The following is a 19,326-nucleotide window of genomic DNA, read 5'->3' on the forward strand; positions in this document are numbered from 1 at the left end:
CCATCCATTTCAAGCCAACGCTGATTACACTATTAGAAAATGTCATCAATGTTTTACTTATATTGTATTAGTAGGAGCCAGCATTCATCAGTGCCAGGACACTATTCACATATTTCTTTCGCATGACAAAAACGTTTTCCACAATCTGGAAAGATAGAAAATAAGAGGACTAACGTGATTTAATCTACTTTCTTTTCCTTTCAGGGTGACAACGTGTTTTGATCGCTTTAGACCAGCCAGGCCGAGATAAAGATAGAATCACGGAACATATTCCCCTCTGCTGATAGTACCGGGATTTCCCAAAACGCGTAATTCATTGTCGTGCTGAAACACGACCTCCAATTCCACTTTCAATTTCAGCTTCTCAATGCGAAACGCCACGGTGGGAAACTACAGAAGTTTCTTTGCGCCTCCCCCCTGCGTGTCTTGTGAGTCCGACGCTTTTTTAAAATTTCACTTCAACGCCGCAGTCGGGCACTTTTCCGCCTCGGGACGTTTTTTCTGCGACCAGAGAGTTCGACTTCATTTGAAGCGCAAGGCGACAACATGTTTTCCTGCCTCTTTCTGCTCGTTTCTTTCCTGAATATCCTGCGGAGCCTCCATGTGTCCGCGTGCGGTGAGTTTCCCGTCCTGCGCCCCGGGATTTCATCCTCCGTCGGTGCCGAGTGGAAAGGTTCGGGATGGCCGTTTCTCCAGGCAGGCCAGTCAACCGACCAGATGTTTTCTCCAGCGGGAAAGATCGTTTTAAGCTTCACGTTTAGTTAATACTGCAAACGGAGTCCGTGGATTTATTATTCCTGCTGTTAGATTTTAAATGTCTTGCGTGTTTTTGTGGCGTTATTGTTCAGGATGTGTGTTGCGTTTACGTAGGTTTGAATTTAAAGAGTTGTCTCTAAAATTGTATCGATCACTTAAGATAATATAACTGAATTTTGCTTTGTGTAAAATAACAAAACAAAACAAACAAAAAAAAGTCAAACCACTGAGAAAATGATTATTGGCAGCAGCTTTAATAAAACCTTAACCTCGGAGTACAATTTATATTATTCAAGGTTTGGATCACAGTTAGAATCAGAATCAGTTTCTCTGGCCAAGTTTGTGGGCCCAAATAAGGAAATTGACTTTGGTCATATGCTTACTGACATGTAATTAGATATTAAGCCTAAATGGTAGACTAATGGATATATTTATAAAAGTTTGTATGCATATTTGAGTGTGTATATGAATATACACTCAAATCACCTTCCTAAAATAATAGCCTATGTCTTTTTTTTTTTTTTTTGCCAAAAGTGATTTTGGAACAACAACTAAAAAAAAAATTCCCCCCTACTGTCAAAAGATGTTGAAGGCAAAAAGAAAAAAAAAAAAAAAAAATCACTTTTGGCCAAAAATGACTTCCCAAAAGTATTTTTTTAGGAAAGTGTGGCTACACTAATATTTAGTTAGTGTTAAGGCTCACATTCACCATAGCATTGTTTTGATAAGCTTCTGTAATGTCTCAAGATTTGCATCCACTGTTGCATTAAGTTTTCACAAAGATCTTGTGCAGATGATAGGAAAAGCCTGACTACTACACAAAGCCTCCGCCAGCAAATTCCAGATATTCTCAGTAAGGGTAAAGTTCTCAGTAAGGCTAAAGTTCAGACGTTTCAGTTGTGAAAATGATGTCTCCACTCTTTAACAAATCGAATCCTGGCGTTGTCTTGTTATCTTGGAATGCCATGCCATCAGGGAAGACAAATTCTATTGATGGAGTAACTTGGTTATCCAAGATAGTTAGGAAGTCACGCAACATTGTTTGGGCTCATAATGTTGCTGAACCTGGACTTGATCAACTACAGCAACCCTAGACCATAGCACTAATCCCACATGCTTGTACAGTAGGCACTAGGGAAGATGGGTACATCACTTTGTCTGGCTCTCTTCTTACCCTGATGCGCCATAACGCCGGAGAGTATTTAGTATTTCATTGCTTTCCTCAGCTCAAAGATTGCATCAGTCCAATCTTTTTATTTTTTAAAGGCTTTGCTGGCTCTAGTGGCCTTTGTTTGAGAGTGGTCAGATGGGAAAGTGGGTAATCAGAGAAGAAAAAGATATGTGGCAAAGGTCATCAGAGTGGGATCTGAACCTGCGACTGCCGTGTTGAGGACTGAGGCCTCCTTATGTGGGTTGTGCTGAACCTCTGGGCCACCACAGCATAAGAGTCCAATCTTTGTGCTCGTTGGCAAATGCAATTTTCTTTTCTTCAGTTAGCCTCCCTGATTAGTGGTTTTCTTATGGCTACGAAGCTTTTCTGTGGAAACCTTCAGAGTTCCCTTCACATTGTGCCTGTGGAAATACTTTTACTTTTGCTTTGAAACACAACCTTGACTTCTGTTGTTTTCCTTAGATTTGATCTCACCGAATGTTTAAGAGATTGTTGATTATTATTATTATTTTTTCCCCCAAAGGTGACAGTTCTTCACTTTCCTTCCAGTTATTAGTGACGTGTTGGACTGTTCTTAACTCGGTTTTAGTAGTTCTGTGTCTCCTTCAGACGTTCTCTCTGTTTAATGCTTGCCAATGATCTGATGACTCTCAAACTAACATATTTGTCATGATCAGCTGACTCTTGTGAATCATGACCTCTGAATAACTTCCTATGATTAACAGACTATGTATTGGAGTTGCATAACCAGAGATCCTTAGAGAAAAGCAGAAATATTCAAATGTGCGTAACTTTTCATGCGTCAGATTAGAGGCAGAACTAAGGATTTTATTTGATCTAACAGTCGTGTTTTGTACTGTGGTAGGAAGCCGGAGTACCCAACATGTGACTTGACATTTCTAGGTACAAAACTGCCAATTTACAGATTATTGAAATGAGGAAGGCGTGAAATGACCTGCGCCTACAACTGAATCTTTGTCATCTTACTTTACGTAATTATGTTTTTTCAAAAAAGCTTGCATGTCCTTACGTTTTACAATATATTTAGATATATAACGTGAATTTGAGCTATAATGCTCAAGAACAGTAGTCCTTTTTCCACAAACAGAGCCACTTTATCTTTGATTTTGGTCTTTAGATACTAGATAATTGGGCTGCATGATATTAGGATTGTGATATTATTGCTTCCAACACTCACAAGGAGCCTTTAGTAAGTTGAAGACTATCGTCTTTGTCTGATATGATCATCTGCTGCAGCGACATGCTATCTTCATATCTTTGATAAATACGATTCAATCTTTTTATTTTCTGAAGTGAGAAAATGATTTTGGGCTAGAGTAATGAAACGGTTCAGTTCATAGGCACCAAATAGAAGAGTAGCAGCTCATGAAAAGGTAACTTGCTGCCATGAGCAACACCAACATCAGACAACCTGAAAACGTTAACAACCTGGAAGCAAAGCAAAGACTTCCTTTTAGTCTGCTTAGAGAAATGTTATGACAAAGTAAGTGGTGAACCAGAGCATACTGAGGCAGCGTAGTCAAAATCTAAATGATGTTAGGCAGAAGGAAGGAGCTTCTAGAATCTAGATAATATTTTTTACATAGAAACAATTTCAGGTGAGACGTTTCATCCAGCATTTCCAAGACCAGATCGACAGTACTGACTGTGTCTGGGTTGAATAAAGTCAAATATAAAAAATAAAATACCAGTTAGTAGCACTATCTAAACACTAAAATGGTGATTAACAAATCTCTAAGTTCCTAAGAACTTTATCCTATGTGAATTGTATATTTACAAAGGCTAAATATATTGTGTTTTGACTTCTGAGAGGACTCAAATGTAATAATATTATTGTCCTTGTTTCTCACAGATTACAGCTGTCCAGATAAACCTGTGATGACTCCGTCCAGGCTGGTGGTGAAGTTTGGTGATCCAGCCTCTGCTACATGTGTAGCCTGTCAGCAGACCTGTTTTCCCCTGGATGACAGTGTTATAAATATGGAAGCTTCTCTTGGAACTCCTCACAAAAATGGAAGCACAGTGACCTGGACAGTGAACCAAATGACTGAGTGGGATTTAACTCCAAAGTGCTACTATACTACCATAATGAATGATCAGTGTTGCACTGACCTGCCTGTTACTGTCTACAGTAAGTTAATTAATGTTGCCAAAGCGTTTAGAGTTACTGTTATCCATTGTTTTCACCATGATATATTTTTATGTTTAATGTTTCATTGCTTGATGTTACGAACTGGTATTGCTCTTATTGTTTTTATTTTTTATTATTCTCCCCAGAACCTCCAGAAAGTGTGTCCTTCAGCTTAAACCCCTCTGGACCTCTGATTGAGGGTTCAGAGGTCACGCTGCAGTGTGATGTACAGAACGTCGCTCCGGCTGAAAACCTCATTGTGACCTTTTACAGAGGTCACACGCTTCTGGGTCTAGTGAAAAGCAGCAATACCGCAAAGAAACCAGTTAATGATTTACTTTCTATGAGCTACAACAGCACAAAAGAAGATAATGGAGTCCAGTTCTGGTGTGAAGCCAAGCTGGAACTGGGAGCTGAAGGACCACAGCCCCCTCTAGTGGTGAAATCAAAGGAGACCACTGCTACAGTTTATTGTAAGTTCAGAGAGACACACAGACTGCATAGATTAGATTACCGAAAAGTTGAAGTTAATGAAACATTATTTAGATTGATTATAGACCGACTGATGTTTTCAAAACTTTATTATTGTTAATGATGGTAATTTTGACTTGCATCTAATGAAAACACAACGTTTCTGATTAGAATACTGCATCAGACCATCACAGAGTGATTTTTAAAAAATAGATGTCAGCTTTAATACTTCCTTTTGTTATTTTGAAAAGCTACTTTTAATCTGAAAACGAGCCTAGTTAAAACCTCTATTTGTTAAATATGACTCCTTTGTCTTCTCACTCATTTCAGAGAAATGAGCATAAAGCACTATGTTTTTCAGTACTTAACTATTTTTTAAATACAGAAATTCACTAATAATGTTATATTGCTGAAACTTTAAAACCTTTTCAAACTCATTTTCACAGTTAAACCAATAAAAGTGAATTATTGTTGTCATTTGGGTGTAATTTAATTAAAAAAAAAAAATCAAGTGAGTTATTTGCATAAAAATATAATATAGATAAGCTCCTTGTTGATACTGTCTACTTTATAGGCTATAAATGAGATCATTGTCAGCTGCTCTGATTCTCTACGATGGTTGATTTTTTTTTTGGAAATGGACATTTAATTCTAACCTTCTCTTTTTTGTTATTCCTGCACAAAACGTAACTTTTGTCCTATTAATTACAAAAAGGTTAACCATTTATGACATGTCGTTTGTCTTAGTGGGCAGGAGATTTGTTGTTGATGTTCCCATGCAGGTACATATATTTGAGAAAATTTCTACTGTACTGGTCTCTTCTTAATCAGCAACAGAGCAAATAAAAATGATTTGTCAAATAGTTAAAAATTAGCCTCATAAATATGCATGCAGTATTTTTAATGGTAACTGATCCGTTTTTTAAAATTATCAATCACTGCATTTCCATTGAGCATATGATTGTGCAAATTGGAATTCTGAAAATAAAATTTGCTCACGATAAAACCCACGTTTTTCGTTGAAAGGTTGCGGCGCTACGATGAGGTGGTTTTTCGGCTGTATCCTAATTGGCTTATTTTACAAAACTGCAATGAAAACACATTTTTCACCTTGCATGAGTCATGATGAAAAATGAGACGTTGCTACTGGCGAAAAAGGCAAAGATGACGACAGGAAGTAAAAGGAGGATTGTGTTTTTCAATGTCGTGTTGTGCAAACTGACATTCACAAGGGTTTAAATTGTGTTTCTTATTTAATTGACACAGCACAATTGCAAAATTGTGTTATTTTTATATTTTTGCAACATTAGTAAGATATTAGTAAGACATTTTGTGCACATTTGTAATGGAAACTCAGCTTACATTGTGTTCAAAAATACATGACAGCTACAGTGTATATGGAGCAAACATTCCATAAGTAAGATTTGGTGAAAGACGTCCCTTGAAATGTGGAAGCATTTGTCCGACAGTAAATCTTGGTGTTTTTCCACGTATAGGGATTTTTTTTTCTCATGTGTTCTGTTGTGTTTGAATTACTCCATTTTGTTTCCCTCTTTGTTGTAAAAACACAGACGGACCTGAGCTGAAGGTTCCGGTTGATCCCGCTCCGATCAGCATCATTAGAGGAGGACCTCTCCATTTGACCTGCTTGGCTGAAGGAAACCCCAAACCTCGGTACAACTGGACGCTGCCGTCCAACAGAGGCCACATCAGTGTGACCGATCTGAAAATCGACTCAGTGGATTTTCAGGACGGAGGGCAATATGTCTGCACCGCCAGCAACATCGTGAACTCCGTCAGTGTTAGATTTGACGTAACAGTCCAAGGTGAGCTTCCTCAGGATTAGTTTCCAAAGTTTTTAACATTTCCGAGAAATGAGCCGCAGTACTTCTTCCAGTATTATTATTTAGCTTGAACTCACATCACCCCAAGAAGGAAGTTTGACTGTTTGGGTATTTTGAATCATCTCTGTTCCCTTTTTTGTCTTTTTCTCTGCAGAAAACTTCATCCCGTACATAGTAGGCGCCGTAGTAATTGCTGCAGTTGTGATATTGATCGCCGCAGGAGTCATCTACACTTTTTATTACAAACAGAACAAGATGGGAAAGTACCAACTAAAGGACGTTTTCCGTTTGGGCTCAATGAATCCCACCACGATTCCTCTTTGTTAGTAAAAACCAAATCCCTGGAAGGACAATGGCAGGTTGAAGATTCGCTGCAGTGCCTCCGATCTGAGTCAGGTTGGTGTTGCTGCAGGTTCTCCCTTTTCCCATCACGGACATGAAAGACGTTCCACTTTTTGAATGGAAGTATTCGCTTCCTCCTAGATGGTTTTAGTGTCAGAAATTTGCAGGAAGTCTTTGTACCTGGAATCTGGAGGTTGCATGTTTTACTCAGGCCACCACGGATTACAGTAATTTCCTCTTAACTATTTGTACTTTGATGGATTCTTAATGACGAAGGTAAAGGGACACAGTTAATGCCAAAACTGTCAGTCCAGTGTGAAAGCTCATAGGAAATGATTTATACTTTGAACTAAGCTCTCATGCCTGAAGTGAACTTGTTCCACAGTTTTGTTTTGTTTTTTTACAAATACATAGCTCATGATGTCATGCACCACTTAGCATATTTATTTAGTGCTTTATTGCCTACCATTTGCGAGCTGTCCTTTTATATCTGTTCCTTTATGCTCTGCTAAAATGTATTTTAATGCGACTGAACTCTTAAAAAGTTGTTCTCATTTGCATAGTGAGTTAGTCGTCAGAAAGCAACTTTTCTCATCAAGAATAATAATATTTTTTTGTTGCTTTTACTTTGACCGCTATAATGCACTACAGGACTATGCTTTGATTAAATCAGCTGGCAAAATGCCACAGACCAAGCCTGTGGCATTTATTTATGGCCATGTTTAACTCTGTGGTACATCCGGTGGGAATTTATCTCCCCGCCTCTGCTGAATCTCCACATTCTCACTTTCTTGTCTGCTTCTCATTCAGAGTACGGTTTACGATTACGGTCGGGAACAGTTTACGATCAGCAGTAAAAATGGTAACATCTTAATAGTTTCTAATTCCTTGGTGAAACATCGGCTAAAACAAAACCAAAATCTGAACACTGAGGTATCCCAGTCCACTTTGTGGTGGAGAATTGGTTTTCTCTGCTATGCACTTTCATGTTTTTCTTATTTATAGTCAGAGAAATTCTGCATAGATGTCTGTGTGTGACAGGAATCGTTCATTTTAATTTCGCTGTCTTTTAAAAACGTTGCTCATTTTAACAAAAAAAACAGAAATTACAGTCCAGATTACATGGAGCTGCTCTCCAGCTACACCGCAACATTTTTGTTGCGATCCAGCCGCTTGTTTGCGCACCAGTGCGCACATGCGCAGAACGCGCTGCTGTAGGGTTTATTCTACACCTGCACAGGCAGATAACAGCAGAAACAATGGTGGGTGGTATGGCGCTGCACTGCTTTCCCTGTTCAGTTTGTTCAGATGGAAGCTAAGGGTCGAAGCGCATATGTGTTTCTATTTCATGCTAAAATCACAGCGCCCTGTAGTGGCCTGGCGTGACAACTACAGCTGACTAGGTATCTCCGCGGCGTGGAACTTTTTCCCAATCAATATCCAAAGATACCGGAAGTATCCAGGCAGCGGTGTCGCGTAAACATACTCTATGTTTAGTTCAAATGGCTAGGATATGAGTCTCGGCTCAGTTTCTGTCATATGATGCAAAAATGATTCAAATTCGGAGTTCATCCCTCATAAGATGTATTTTCTATGAATAGTGAAAATTTAGCATCCTGCTGGGTATTTGGAACATTTTCTGACGCTAATCTTTTGTGAGCATTATGATTATTGTTTAGTTTTTAAAAAATGTGCATTTATATCTGAATTATTGTTATTTGACTTGTAAGTCATTTGAGAGGGAGTGTGAAAAGGAGAGGATTCATTTGATGAAGACCAACTTCTGTGTGGAAATCCTGACGCTGACCTTTAACCCTCCATTCACTTACGCGGTTTTCTGGTTCTTCCAGAGGTTGCTGTGAATCTAAACATTTATATGAATTTTCTTTTGCTTTTCACGTGAGAATAATGAATAACAACATAGTGTTGTGTTGAGCGGATATGGTAAAACAGGGTCTCAAGTTAAAGTGAAAGGAAAAATACTTCTGAGCTTGTAACAGCTTCACACTGTTTCACGGTGGATGTGTCTGTGCACAGATCTTTATAGCTCTATTTAGACGTGTGTAGTCAAAGTGTTCTCTGAACGTCTGTGCCACTTGTGAAACCACTGACTGTATTTATAACTGTTTGTGAAAATAATACATAAGACATGCAAATGACTGAAAAAAATGAATATTTTGTGCAGGAAATATAAGCTTTTTGAAACTGTAAATAAAGGGCCATTTTCTTTAAAAAAAAACATGCTTCCTTTTTTTTGGGTTATTCTTGGTATTTTGTTTAAAATGGTTTCATTTATCAGGAAGTAAATGACTAACTTATAGATGTGCTCATGCTTTACAAAGAAAAACATGAGCTACTTACTGTATTAGCGGAAATTATTGCCAAAGTTCCTACGAATACCAGCCAGACAACTTCAGAAATCTTTGGGAGGATTTAACTGAAAGGTGGAGTGAGGGCATTCATTCCCAGAAACACTTTTTTCCTCCCCGTCCTGTATTTTTACATCCTGCTAAGAAAAAATGCTGTGCTGGAATTAGGGTGAGTGGGATGTGTGTGGGGGTGTGTGTGTGTGTGTGTGTGTGTGTGCTGGGGGGGGGGGTGCGTGCGTGTGTGTGGGTGTGTGTGTGTGTGTGTGTGTGTGTGGAGGTGTACACGTGGGCTGCTGTTCTGAATGACCGTGCTTCTTAAGCCTCATCATGTTAGCCAGAGCTTAAATGAGGCTTGAACAGAAACTAATTCACATATCGGGCTTTGAATCAACACAACATTATCTCAGGTCCCTTTAAACCAGGGGTCTCAAACTCCAGTCCTCGAGGGCCGCAGTCCTGCAACTTTTAGATGCGCCTCTGCTGCACCACACCTGAACAGAATAATTAGGTCATTAAGGCTCTGGAAAACTGATCTACACAAGGAGGAGGAAATTAAGTCATTTCATTCCAGTGTTTTGTACCTGTGGCACATCTAAAAGTTGCAGGACTGCGGCCCTCGAGGCCTGGAGTTTGAGACCCCTGCTTTAAACGAATCTATCATGCTTCTGTCCAGACACCGCTTTGTTGCTGCGGCACACTCAACACTTAAGAATCAAAGTGGAGTTGAGTCCCATTCTGCTAAATGGTGTGTGTCGCTATCAGTGGACGGCTGGCTCTCCTGTGGGTGGGTGTCATGTTGTGGGGAAGCCATTATCATTGACATCAGTCCTTAACTTCTTTGAAGTCAGGAAGATTTGGGAAAATGGTTTAATGCCCGTAAAAATTGGTGTAAAAGTTAATTTAGGCAAACTTGGGTGTTCTCTTTCCATTATTTGTTTATTTTAAAGCTACACTTCCTGTTTGTGTCACTTGTAGGCAGAGTTGGGCAGTTACAGAAATACTAAGCTGATAAAACAGATAGAAAAATGACAAAAAGTCCTTTTTTCCATAACAGAGTGTTCCTTTTAAACTTCTTGGAACATTTTTGGTCTATAAAGTATTCATAGTTTCTTTTAAGAAGGACAATTTAGTTATATTAATCTTTTTGTTTCTCATAATGTAGAATCAGGGCTCTTTTTCTACTTTTTCTAACTTTTGGCCACATAAAACAGATTTTTTTTTTTTTGAGTAGTAGATCTCTTCACATCTTTAATTAGTTAAATCATAGTCTATTACTCACTGGATCATTTAATTACTCCACACCACTGCTCCTCGTCCCTTCTCCCTGGTTTCCTCATGGTATCTTCATTTTTGTTCCTTGGACTATTTTTTTTGGAAGATTGATTTTTCACTTAAATCTACAACAGAACTTTTACATCTCCTGCCTGCTGCATTTGGGCCCACACTTCTATCACACACATCATGACAGACGGAGGTAATGCATTGAACTTTAAAGTCACTCTGTCCATCATGGTCAGTTTGGAATGAATATATGTAATGAACACATTTACATAAAAATGAAAATAGTTTCTTTTTAGGAACCACAATAAAGCCTAATTTGTTACAAAATAAAATACCAACAATCACTTATTTTCTTAAATCTTTAAGTTAAGAACTGAAATATAAAATTGTTTTTACAGCCAAGATATTTGCTGGAAATGGGGCATATTGTAGATCTATAGTCAGAGTAATGACATCAATAAATACCTGTCAAAATATTGCCACTGATACATAACGTCCACTTTAGTGGACAGGTGATCAGCTGTTATTTCTCCAAATACAAAGTTGTTATTTGGAAACTACATCAGTAGTATTAGTCTTTAGGAGTTGCTTTATGTCACAATATATTTTCACCTACAATAGAAGGAGGGACTGGATTTTCCTGAGTTGGTTGACATGCTTTTTCATTTGTCTGCCATATTGGATTCAACAATTTTTTCTTGCACTTGCAATAGATGGCCAGTAGGTGGCAGTGTATTGTATCATGCACTAGTGTACACTTCAGTGGTCTGTGTGCATTTATAAAATAAAATCCCATATAAACACAAGAAAATATTTTTTAGATAATTGTCCACTGTCCTGTATGTATAAAATGGATTATACATAATGCATGGTTTGAGATACTAACAGGGTGGTGTTTCTCAGGCATTAAATGTATTTGGAGCCTCAGTTGTGCAGAAATTTGTGAAGTCAAGTTGCTACCTGTGAGACACAGAGGGAACTTAGTTCCTGTGAGTTTTTGTCAGACAAAGTGTGTAAGTTCAGGAAGCTGAACTTACTGCATGTTCCATGTTTGCTGTCAGATCAGATTACAATTGTTTTTGATTGCTTTGACTTGCTGAAAGGATCTGGGATCCACTCAGTTTCCATAATCTCAGCAGAAGAAAACCTCCTGCAGATGTATGAACATCTGGACGTTCATCTCACCCTTTTGGAAGACAGTTAACATAGACATCATTCAAGTAGTCCAAACTCAATCTTTTATGGCAACAAAACAGAAATCACCTGTTCTTTCGCACCCACTTCACGCTGCATGCATCAGTATGAATCCACAGAAGCGGCTGCTTCACTTTCCAAAACAACTCCAGAAATAATTAAGCAAAGGCAGACGTGAATTCTTGTAGAATAGAAGCCAAACAGTTTTTTTGTAAAAAAAAAAAAAAAAATCTCTCTCTTAATCCTTTTAAGAGGGACCTTTATTTCCGAAAAGGTCTTTCGGATTCTCTAAAGGTTTAGTTCCCACAGGTCTGTCCAACAAATCAATTAAACAGCTGCAGCTGATCCAGAATGCTGCTGCTCGCGTTCTCACTAAAACCAGGAAGATAGAGCACATAACACCAGTTTTAAAGTCCCTCCACTGGTTCCCTGTAGCTCAAAGAATAGACTTTAAAATACTGTTGTTAGTTTATAAATCACTGAACGGCTTAGCACCACAATACATTAAAGATCTGCTGTTGTTGTATCAACCTTCCAGACCTCTCAGGTCTTCTGGTTCTGGTCTGCTCTGCATCCCCAGAACCAGAACCAAACGAGGAGAAGCAGCTTTCAGCATCTATGCACCACAAATTTGGAACAAACTTCCAGAAAACTGTAAAACAGCTGAAACACTGACTTCTTTTAAATCTCAACTAAAAACCCACCTGTTTGGAATTGTATTTGAAATGTAATCAATTACAAATTTATTGATGGAACTTGACTTAATGCTTTGTTTTGATTATTGATTCTATGTTGCATTGTGTTTCTGTGTTTGTAATGATGTAAAGCACTTTGAAATGTCTTGCTGCTGAAATGTGCTATACAAATAAAATTTGATTGATTGATTGATTAATTTAGAAAACCAAAACTTAAGAAAATACCTGCCTTATTCACTGTTAAGGACTTTCACTAGGACTCTAACCTAGAAACCCGTAATTCCCTTTATTCCGTCGGCCTGAACACTGGCTGTCGGGGGGACATTCACCCCCCATTTATGTTTTTATTATTTTTGTTTATTTTTATTTTATTTTTTTATTGTTTTCCTGTGGGACTTTAACTCAACTTTAACACCGTCAATCTCTATTCCCCAGGGTGAAAGTTTTATCGGATCCTTTGCTATTTTAGCTTTTATAATTTATAATTTGTCAAATTAATTTGTTAGTCTGAGTGAGTGTCCCACCTGATAACAGTGGTTTTGAGTTCGTTGGTCCCAGCGCTGGAGCCGTGGAGCCGACCAACAGCCCTCATCTCTCCAAATCGAGGTTTGAGGCTGGAATTTAGCCCAGGTTGGCCAAACGCTGTTCGTCGACTTCCTCGGATGTCCAGTCAAGGGATCCGGGTCACGGCACCAAATTGTCGTGGAAAAAAAATATTTCCAAGCACTGTTCAGGTAAAATCACTCAATCAGGTTTATTCATATATTGTGCACAATACAGAGAGCTTGTAGGACAATCAGTAATGAAGCAGGTCTGGATGAAAAGCTCTGTCAAGCAGAGACAACACATGAGTTTTATACCAACGATAAAGAATTAACAACAAAGGGTGAGACAGTCTGGTTCTGATACAACTGTAGAAAACAACTTCCAACCTTCTACATGTAACCCAAATATTTCTTTTGGTGAGAGTTCATAAGCATTTCATATAACTTGACTAGCAGATGTGACCTTAATGCAATTTTTCCATCACAGGACTTTTTATTTTGGTGACACGATCTCTGACATGAAGAGCTGCTTTAGAGGAACGAGCCATTCATTCTGAATTATTTCTATATCACTTTTGCAGGTTCAAAAAATGTCTCATGATATCTTAAAACTAGTTCTTGTTAGGAATATGTAATTGCTGTGTTTTCCTCTATCTCTTTTAAGTGCTTGCATGTACGTATATATACAGCTAAGGTTGAAAGAAAGGACACACTAGGAATCACTCTCTTCAGGGCATAGCTTAGATACAGGCCTACAATAGGAACTTGTTAGGTGCCATTTTGTTGTGTTGTTATGACAATGGACCATCGCTGCATTTTAGTCTTAATAAATGGAATTCATGATTTCAACTCTCTGACTCTTTTTGAACCTCATGAACCTAACAAACTTAGCTTGAGAAAGTATAATCTCCAACAATTGGAGGCATTGCTGGGATGTATGGAGGTTAGTGATTTGAAAAACAGAGCAGAGCACAGCAGACACCAAACTCTGGGTTGACCTAAAGAAACAAAAGATAAATATCCATTTTAACTGGGTAATTGAAAGTAAACAAATTGAGAGCTGGTGTCTGAGGTGTTACATTCCCAAATGGAAGAGTGCAGTGTGGTTTATGGTGAAATAATGGATTTAATAAGAGGGAAAACGGTGCATCTTTGGACCTTGTAGTCTTAAACCAACAAAACCTGATGTGTTGCAGAGTTGGGTGCTCAGAATGTAGGTGTTTGGATTCAGTTTTGTGTTCAGTGTGAGTGCTCTGTCTATAGAGGATCTATAGATTATCTGTGGGATTATTCCAGAAGTCTGTCACACCTGCAGCTCATTCCAGAAATCAGATGCTGCACCGTTAAGGGGCGGTGGAGCAGTCGTTTGTCCTTCGATGGTCCAACCTGTTGATCCAGAGGAGATTTGCTAATCAAACCTGGAATCCCATCCTGACAAAGATCGCATCTTCATTGTTCAATAACTGCTCCTCACCCAACTGGGCTCCGGACTCCACAGTCTGGCCGCTCTCCCCCCATTTTCACCTAAGAGCCTCCGTTGCACATACCTGGATTCACACCTCTCTGTCAGCGCCCACATCCACCTACGAGATTTTAATTGAACTGTCAGATCCCTTAACCCCAAATTCCTCCGCCTGTATCAGACTGCCAGGATTCCAGCCTTGTAGGAGTTCCTAGCTGAGGATTTACCTGGGACTGGAGACGTTTTCAACCCTTTTATTGTATTAAAATAACAGAATTTTTTATCCCTTTGGGAATAAAATTGTTTAAAACTCAAGTGATCTCTGTTCTGACTTATTGCCTCCCCCTTGTTTTCTTTGAACTAGTTGGTGCCACCAGGCCATATTAGCCTGGTGTTACACATACACACATAAGGATAAAGGAAATGACACATTGGGGAACGCCCTATTTATCGGGCAGCTTAGATAAAAACCTAGAAAAGTAATCACAAACTGTTCGACATTATTTTGCTGTGTTGTACCATAAAGAAACATGGTGATGGAACAGTGCTGCATTTTGGTCTTAATAGATTCTTATTAAACTCGCTGACTCTTCTAGAACCTCATACATTATGAACAAAGCTGGAGAGAGGATCATCTTGAACAATATAATTTAACTCTTCATCCAAATTTAGAAAACCAATTTGTATTATATTAAAGTAAACATGGAATAAATTTGCTGTTCAATAAACTTTTGAAAATCTTTCTAAAAACATGTTACAATTGAAAAAAGATGTATTATCTCAAAATCTCAGTCAAAAAACACACAGGAATATTTATTTTAGAATTTCTTTTCAAGAAAGTCATTACAGGGAAAACTTCATTATTATGAACGTAACATCTTAGATATTTTGTAGGAATAGAAACATAAATGGCTATTTTTTAGAGATACCAGGATTTTTAAACAAATGTTTTCTTCTCAAGGTAGAGGGGAAGAAAACTGATGTCAGAGTTGTTTAGTTCACCCATTGCGTGTAAGCTGATAAAACAGATAGAAAAATGACAAAAAGTCCTTTTTTCCATAACAGAGTGTTCCTTTTAAACTTCTTGGATAATTTTTGGTCTATAAAGTATACATAGTTTCTTTTAAGAAGGACATTTTAGTTATATTAATCTTTTTGTTTCTCATAATGTAGAATCAGGGATCTTTTTCTACTTTTTTATATTTAGGCTTGTCTTTAACTTGCTCTTTGTTAGCACATTAACTCCACATTACATCAAACTAACTTTTGGCCACATAAAACAGATGTTTGTTTTTTCGAGTAGCAGATCTCTTCACATCTCTAATTAGTCAAATCATAGTCTATTACTCACTGGATCATTTAATTACTCCACACCACTGCTCCTCGTCCCTTCTCCCTGGTTTCCTCATGGTATCTTCATTTTTGTTCCTTGGACTATTTTTTTGGAAGATTGATCTTTCACTTAAATCTACAACAGAACTTTTACGTCTCCTGCCTGCTGCATTTGGGCCCACACTTCTATCACACACATCATGACAGACGGAGGTAATGCATTGAACATTAAAGTCACTCTGTCCATCATGGTCAGTTTGGAATGAATATATGTAATGAACACATTTACATATCAATAAAAATAGTTTCTTTTTAAGAACCACAATAAAGCCTAATTTGTTACAAAATAAAATACCAACAATCACTTATTTTCTTAAATCTTTAAGTTAAGAACTGAAATATAAAATTGTTTTTACAGCCAAGATATTTGCTGGAAATGGGGCATATTGTAGATCTATAGTCAGAGTGATGACATCAATAAATACCTGTCAAAATATTGTCACTGATGCATGACGTCCACTTTAGTGGACAGGTGATCAGCTGTAATTTCTCCAAAAACAAAGTTGTTATTTGGAAACTACATCAGTAGTATTAGTCTTTAGGAGTTGCTTTATGTCACAATATATTTTCACCTACAATAGAAGGAGGGACTGGATTTTCCTGAGTTGGTCGGCATGCTTTTTCATTTGTCTGCCATGTTGGATTCAACAATTTTTTCTTGCACTTGCAATAGATGGCCAGTAGGTGGCAGTGTATTGTATCATGCACTAGTGTACACTTCAGTGGTCTGTGTGCATTTATAAAATAAAATCCCATATAAACACAAGAAAATATTTTTTAGATAACTGTCCACTGTCCTGTATGTATAAAATGGATTATACATAATGCATGGTTTGAGATACTAACAGGGTGGTGTTTCTCAGGCATTAAATGTATTTGGAGCCTCAGTTGTGCAGAAATTTGTGAAGTCAAGTTGCTACCTGTGAGACACAGAGGGAACTTAGTTCCTGTGAGTTTTTGTCAGACAAAGTGTGTAAGTTCAGGGAGCTGAACTTACTGCATGTTCCATGTTTGCTGTCAGATCAGATTACAGTTGTTTTTGATTGCTTTGACTTGCTGAAAGGATCTGGGATCCACTCAGTTTCCATAATCTCAGCAGAAGAAAACCTCCTGCAGATGTATGAACATCTGGACGTTCATCTCACCCTTTTGGAAGACAGTTAACATAGATGTCATTCAAGTAGTCCAAAAACTCCATCTTTTATGGCAACAAAACAGAAATCACCTGTTCTTTCTCACCCACTTCACGTTGCATGCATCAGTATGAATCCACAGAAGCGGCTGCTTCACTTTCCAAAACAACTCCAGAAATAATTAAGCAAAGGCAGATGTGAATTCTTGTAGATTAGAAGCCAAACATTTTTTTTGTAAAAACAAAACATCAACCTGAAAACAAGGATTCTCTCTACCTTCAAAATATCAATTTTATTTCATCAAGCTTATGATCAAGTTTTCCGTTGTGCAAAACTCACTGCAAGCTTGTGCAAAAACAGAAAATTAACCAATTATTTTTAGTCTAGTTTCTAGTGCAAACCTCTCAGTTCACTTGAGAAAAGGCATAAATAACTAATAAGTAACTTTGTAGCAAAATATAGGAGCTACTTGTTTTAAGTCAACTCCTTAATGTTAATGAAAACACTCTTGTTTCATTTGGTCATTCTATAAGTTACAAGAGGAGTAAATGTTTTGTTATTAGTGAAATGATCTGTGAAGGGAACAAGAACCTTTTCAAGTTTCTTTAGAATGTTGAGTTCTTAAAGTTAGTCTGTATGCAGATCTCAGCACAAATCACTGTCTGTCCTGTCATTGGACAGATAAGTGTCTCAGGGAGTTGTGAACAGGGTTTAAAAGGTGCTGGAGGACTGCAGACATTCACAGGAAGCTGGACCAGCAATGGCTCTGCTGAAGGTTCTGCTGCTGCTGCTGGGGCTGGGTGAGCGGACACACTGGAAACACTGGAGACGCTTCCTACTGGTTCCAGGGAGGCTGCTGCTCTCTGTGACTCTCCAACTTCCCTCTGATTCTGTTTCAGACTGAAACTTCTTTGCATTTGAACTGTAATGCTTTTTAATCTTTAACTGATTATTCTTCTCTGTTCCTTCAGCCATGTTTGGACCTGATTTCTGAGTGAAGTCCTCCTTTTTCTTCTTCAGGTGTTTCAGTGAACTCACATGTTTCTCTGCACAAGAGAATCATTGGAGGTCAAAACTGTGATGACAAGGAGCGTCTTTATCATGTTCGGCTGGAGGGCAACAATGGTACTGAGACGACCTTGTGTGGAGGATCTTTGATCCACCCTGAGTGGATCCTGACTGCAGCTCACTGCTGGAAGTTGGAGCCAGGATGGTAGGAAAGTCATTCAGACAGTTTTATCTGCAGATGATCAGGTTTTCTGTGTGTATCATGTTTAATCTAACTTGTTCTGCAGGACTACCACAGCAACGTTAGGAGTTCATCCACGGACTGCTACACAGCAGAAACAAATAATCCAACACAATCCAGTTATTTATGTTAACCAATGGCATCAGCAGCATGACATCATGTTGCTGAAGCTTCAGAGACCAGTAAGAAATATCCGTCCTGCTCTGCTACCAAGATGCAATAATCGTGTTACGATGTAAGTCTTTCTCTGCTCAAAAACATGACTTCAGGTTTTCTGTCTCCACTTCTCTGGTCCTGCTGCCTCTGCTTCAGCACACCTGAGTCAGGTAATCAGGCCACCAGCAGAACCAGAACCTGTTTAGCTCAGGTGTGTTGGACCAGAGACATGTGAAGGATGCAGGACACCGTCACTGAGGACTGGAGGTGGACACTCCTATGTCTGTGGATGAAATCCTTCATGGATTTATTTTCTGTTCTTTCATTGTTCCTCCTAATGATTCAATTTCTACATTGTCATCATTTTTGACATTTATCCTAATTGTGTTTCAGTGGTGCTACAGTTCAGCTGGCAGGAGAAGGATCAACGATAACCAGCCCCAATAATTCGCGCTGTGAGAGAAATATTGAAGTTATGAGAGTAAAATCTTTGTTTCTGTCTGTACAGAGAAGGTTAAGTGAAGAACTTTTATGATTCTCATATTTCTCAGCAGCACTCGATGCTCCTATTCCACCATATCTTCAGTGTGTCAACATGAAAGTTAGTGGTTTTTTCTTCGCGGCAACACGTGGGCATCTATTCATGGCTGAAGCAGAGAACAAGGATACGTGTCTTGTAAGTTTGTTTCTTCAATATTTCTCCACAGAGAAAAGAAAACGTTTCTGTTTTACAACATAAATATATTGTTATAAATTTTCCTACAGGGTGACTCTGGTGGAGGAGTGGTGTTCAACAAGAAGATTTATGGTGTGATTGCTGACAGTGGAAAAGACCATGCATGTCAGAAACCAATTATTAGCATGGTTGTGTGTGAATACATGGAGTGGATAAGCAAAACAATTGGGCTTAAATAAAACATAAACTATCATGAAAAATTGTCATCAAATTTCCTGTCAGATGTAATTTTATAGTTATATCTTCATCAGTTTGTTCTACAAGTTTATAGAATTAGGAAAAATTAATAGTTTTGTTTTTTCTCACCTGACCTTGACCTCCCTAATGGAGCTTTCTCTGCCTCAGAAATGAAAAAATAAATCAATAAATGAATGAAAA

At 38.3% G+C, this 19,326-nt stretch overlaps 2 protein-coding genes across 2 annotated transcripts; both read left to right on the forward strand.

The window, feature by feature from the left end:
* Nucleotides 1-318: 318 nt before the first annotated feature.
* Nucleotides 319-7,870, forward strand: LOC116720195 (vascular cell adhesion protein 1-like). The gene is made up of 5 exons (XM_032563323.1): nucleotides 319-616; nucleotides 3,801-4,079; nucleotides 4,226-4,552; nucleotides 6,122-6,376; nucleotides 6,549-7,870. The coding sequence occupies exons 1-5, from the start codon at nucleotides 547-549 to the stop codon at nucleotides 6,719-6,721; spliced, it is 1,104 nt and encodes a 367-aa protein (XP_032419214.1). The 5' UTR covers nucleotides 319-546; the 3' UTR covers nucleotides 6,722-7,870.
* Nucleotides 7,871-17,567: 9,697 nt separating this feature from the next.
* LOC116719392 (anionic trypsin-2-like) lies at nucleotides 17,568-19,326 on the forward strand. Its single transcript, XM_032561897.1, has 6 exons — nucleotides 17,568-17,602; nucleotides 17,808-18,020; nucleotides 18,103-18,291; nucleotides 18,606-18,667; nucleotides 18,767-18,888; nucleotides 18,978-19,326. The coding sequence occupies exons 1-6, from the start codon at nucleotides 17,568-17,570 to the stop codon at nucleotides 19,125-19,127; spliced, it is 771 nt and encodes a 256-aa protein (XP_032417788.1). The 3' UTR covers nucleotides 19,128-19,326.

Source organism: Xiphophorus hellerii, chromosome 5 (assembly GCF_003331165.1).
Source record: "Xiphophorus hellerii strain 12219 chromosome 5, Xiphophorus_hellerii-4.1, whole genome shotgun sequence".
NCBI lineage: Eukaryota > Metazoa > Chordata > Actinopteri > Cyprinodontiformes > Poeciliidae > Xiphophorus > Xiphophorus hellerii.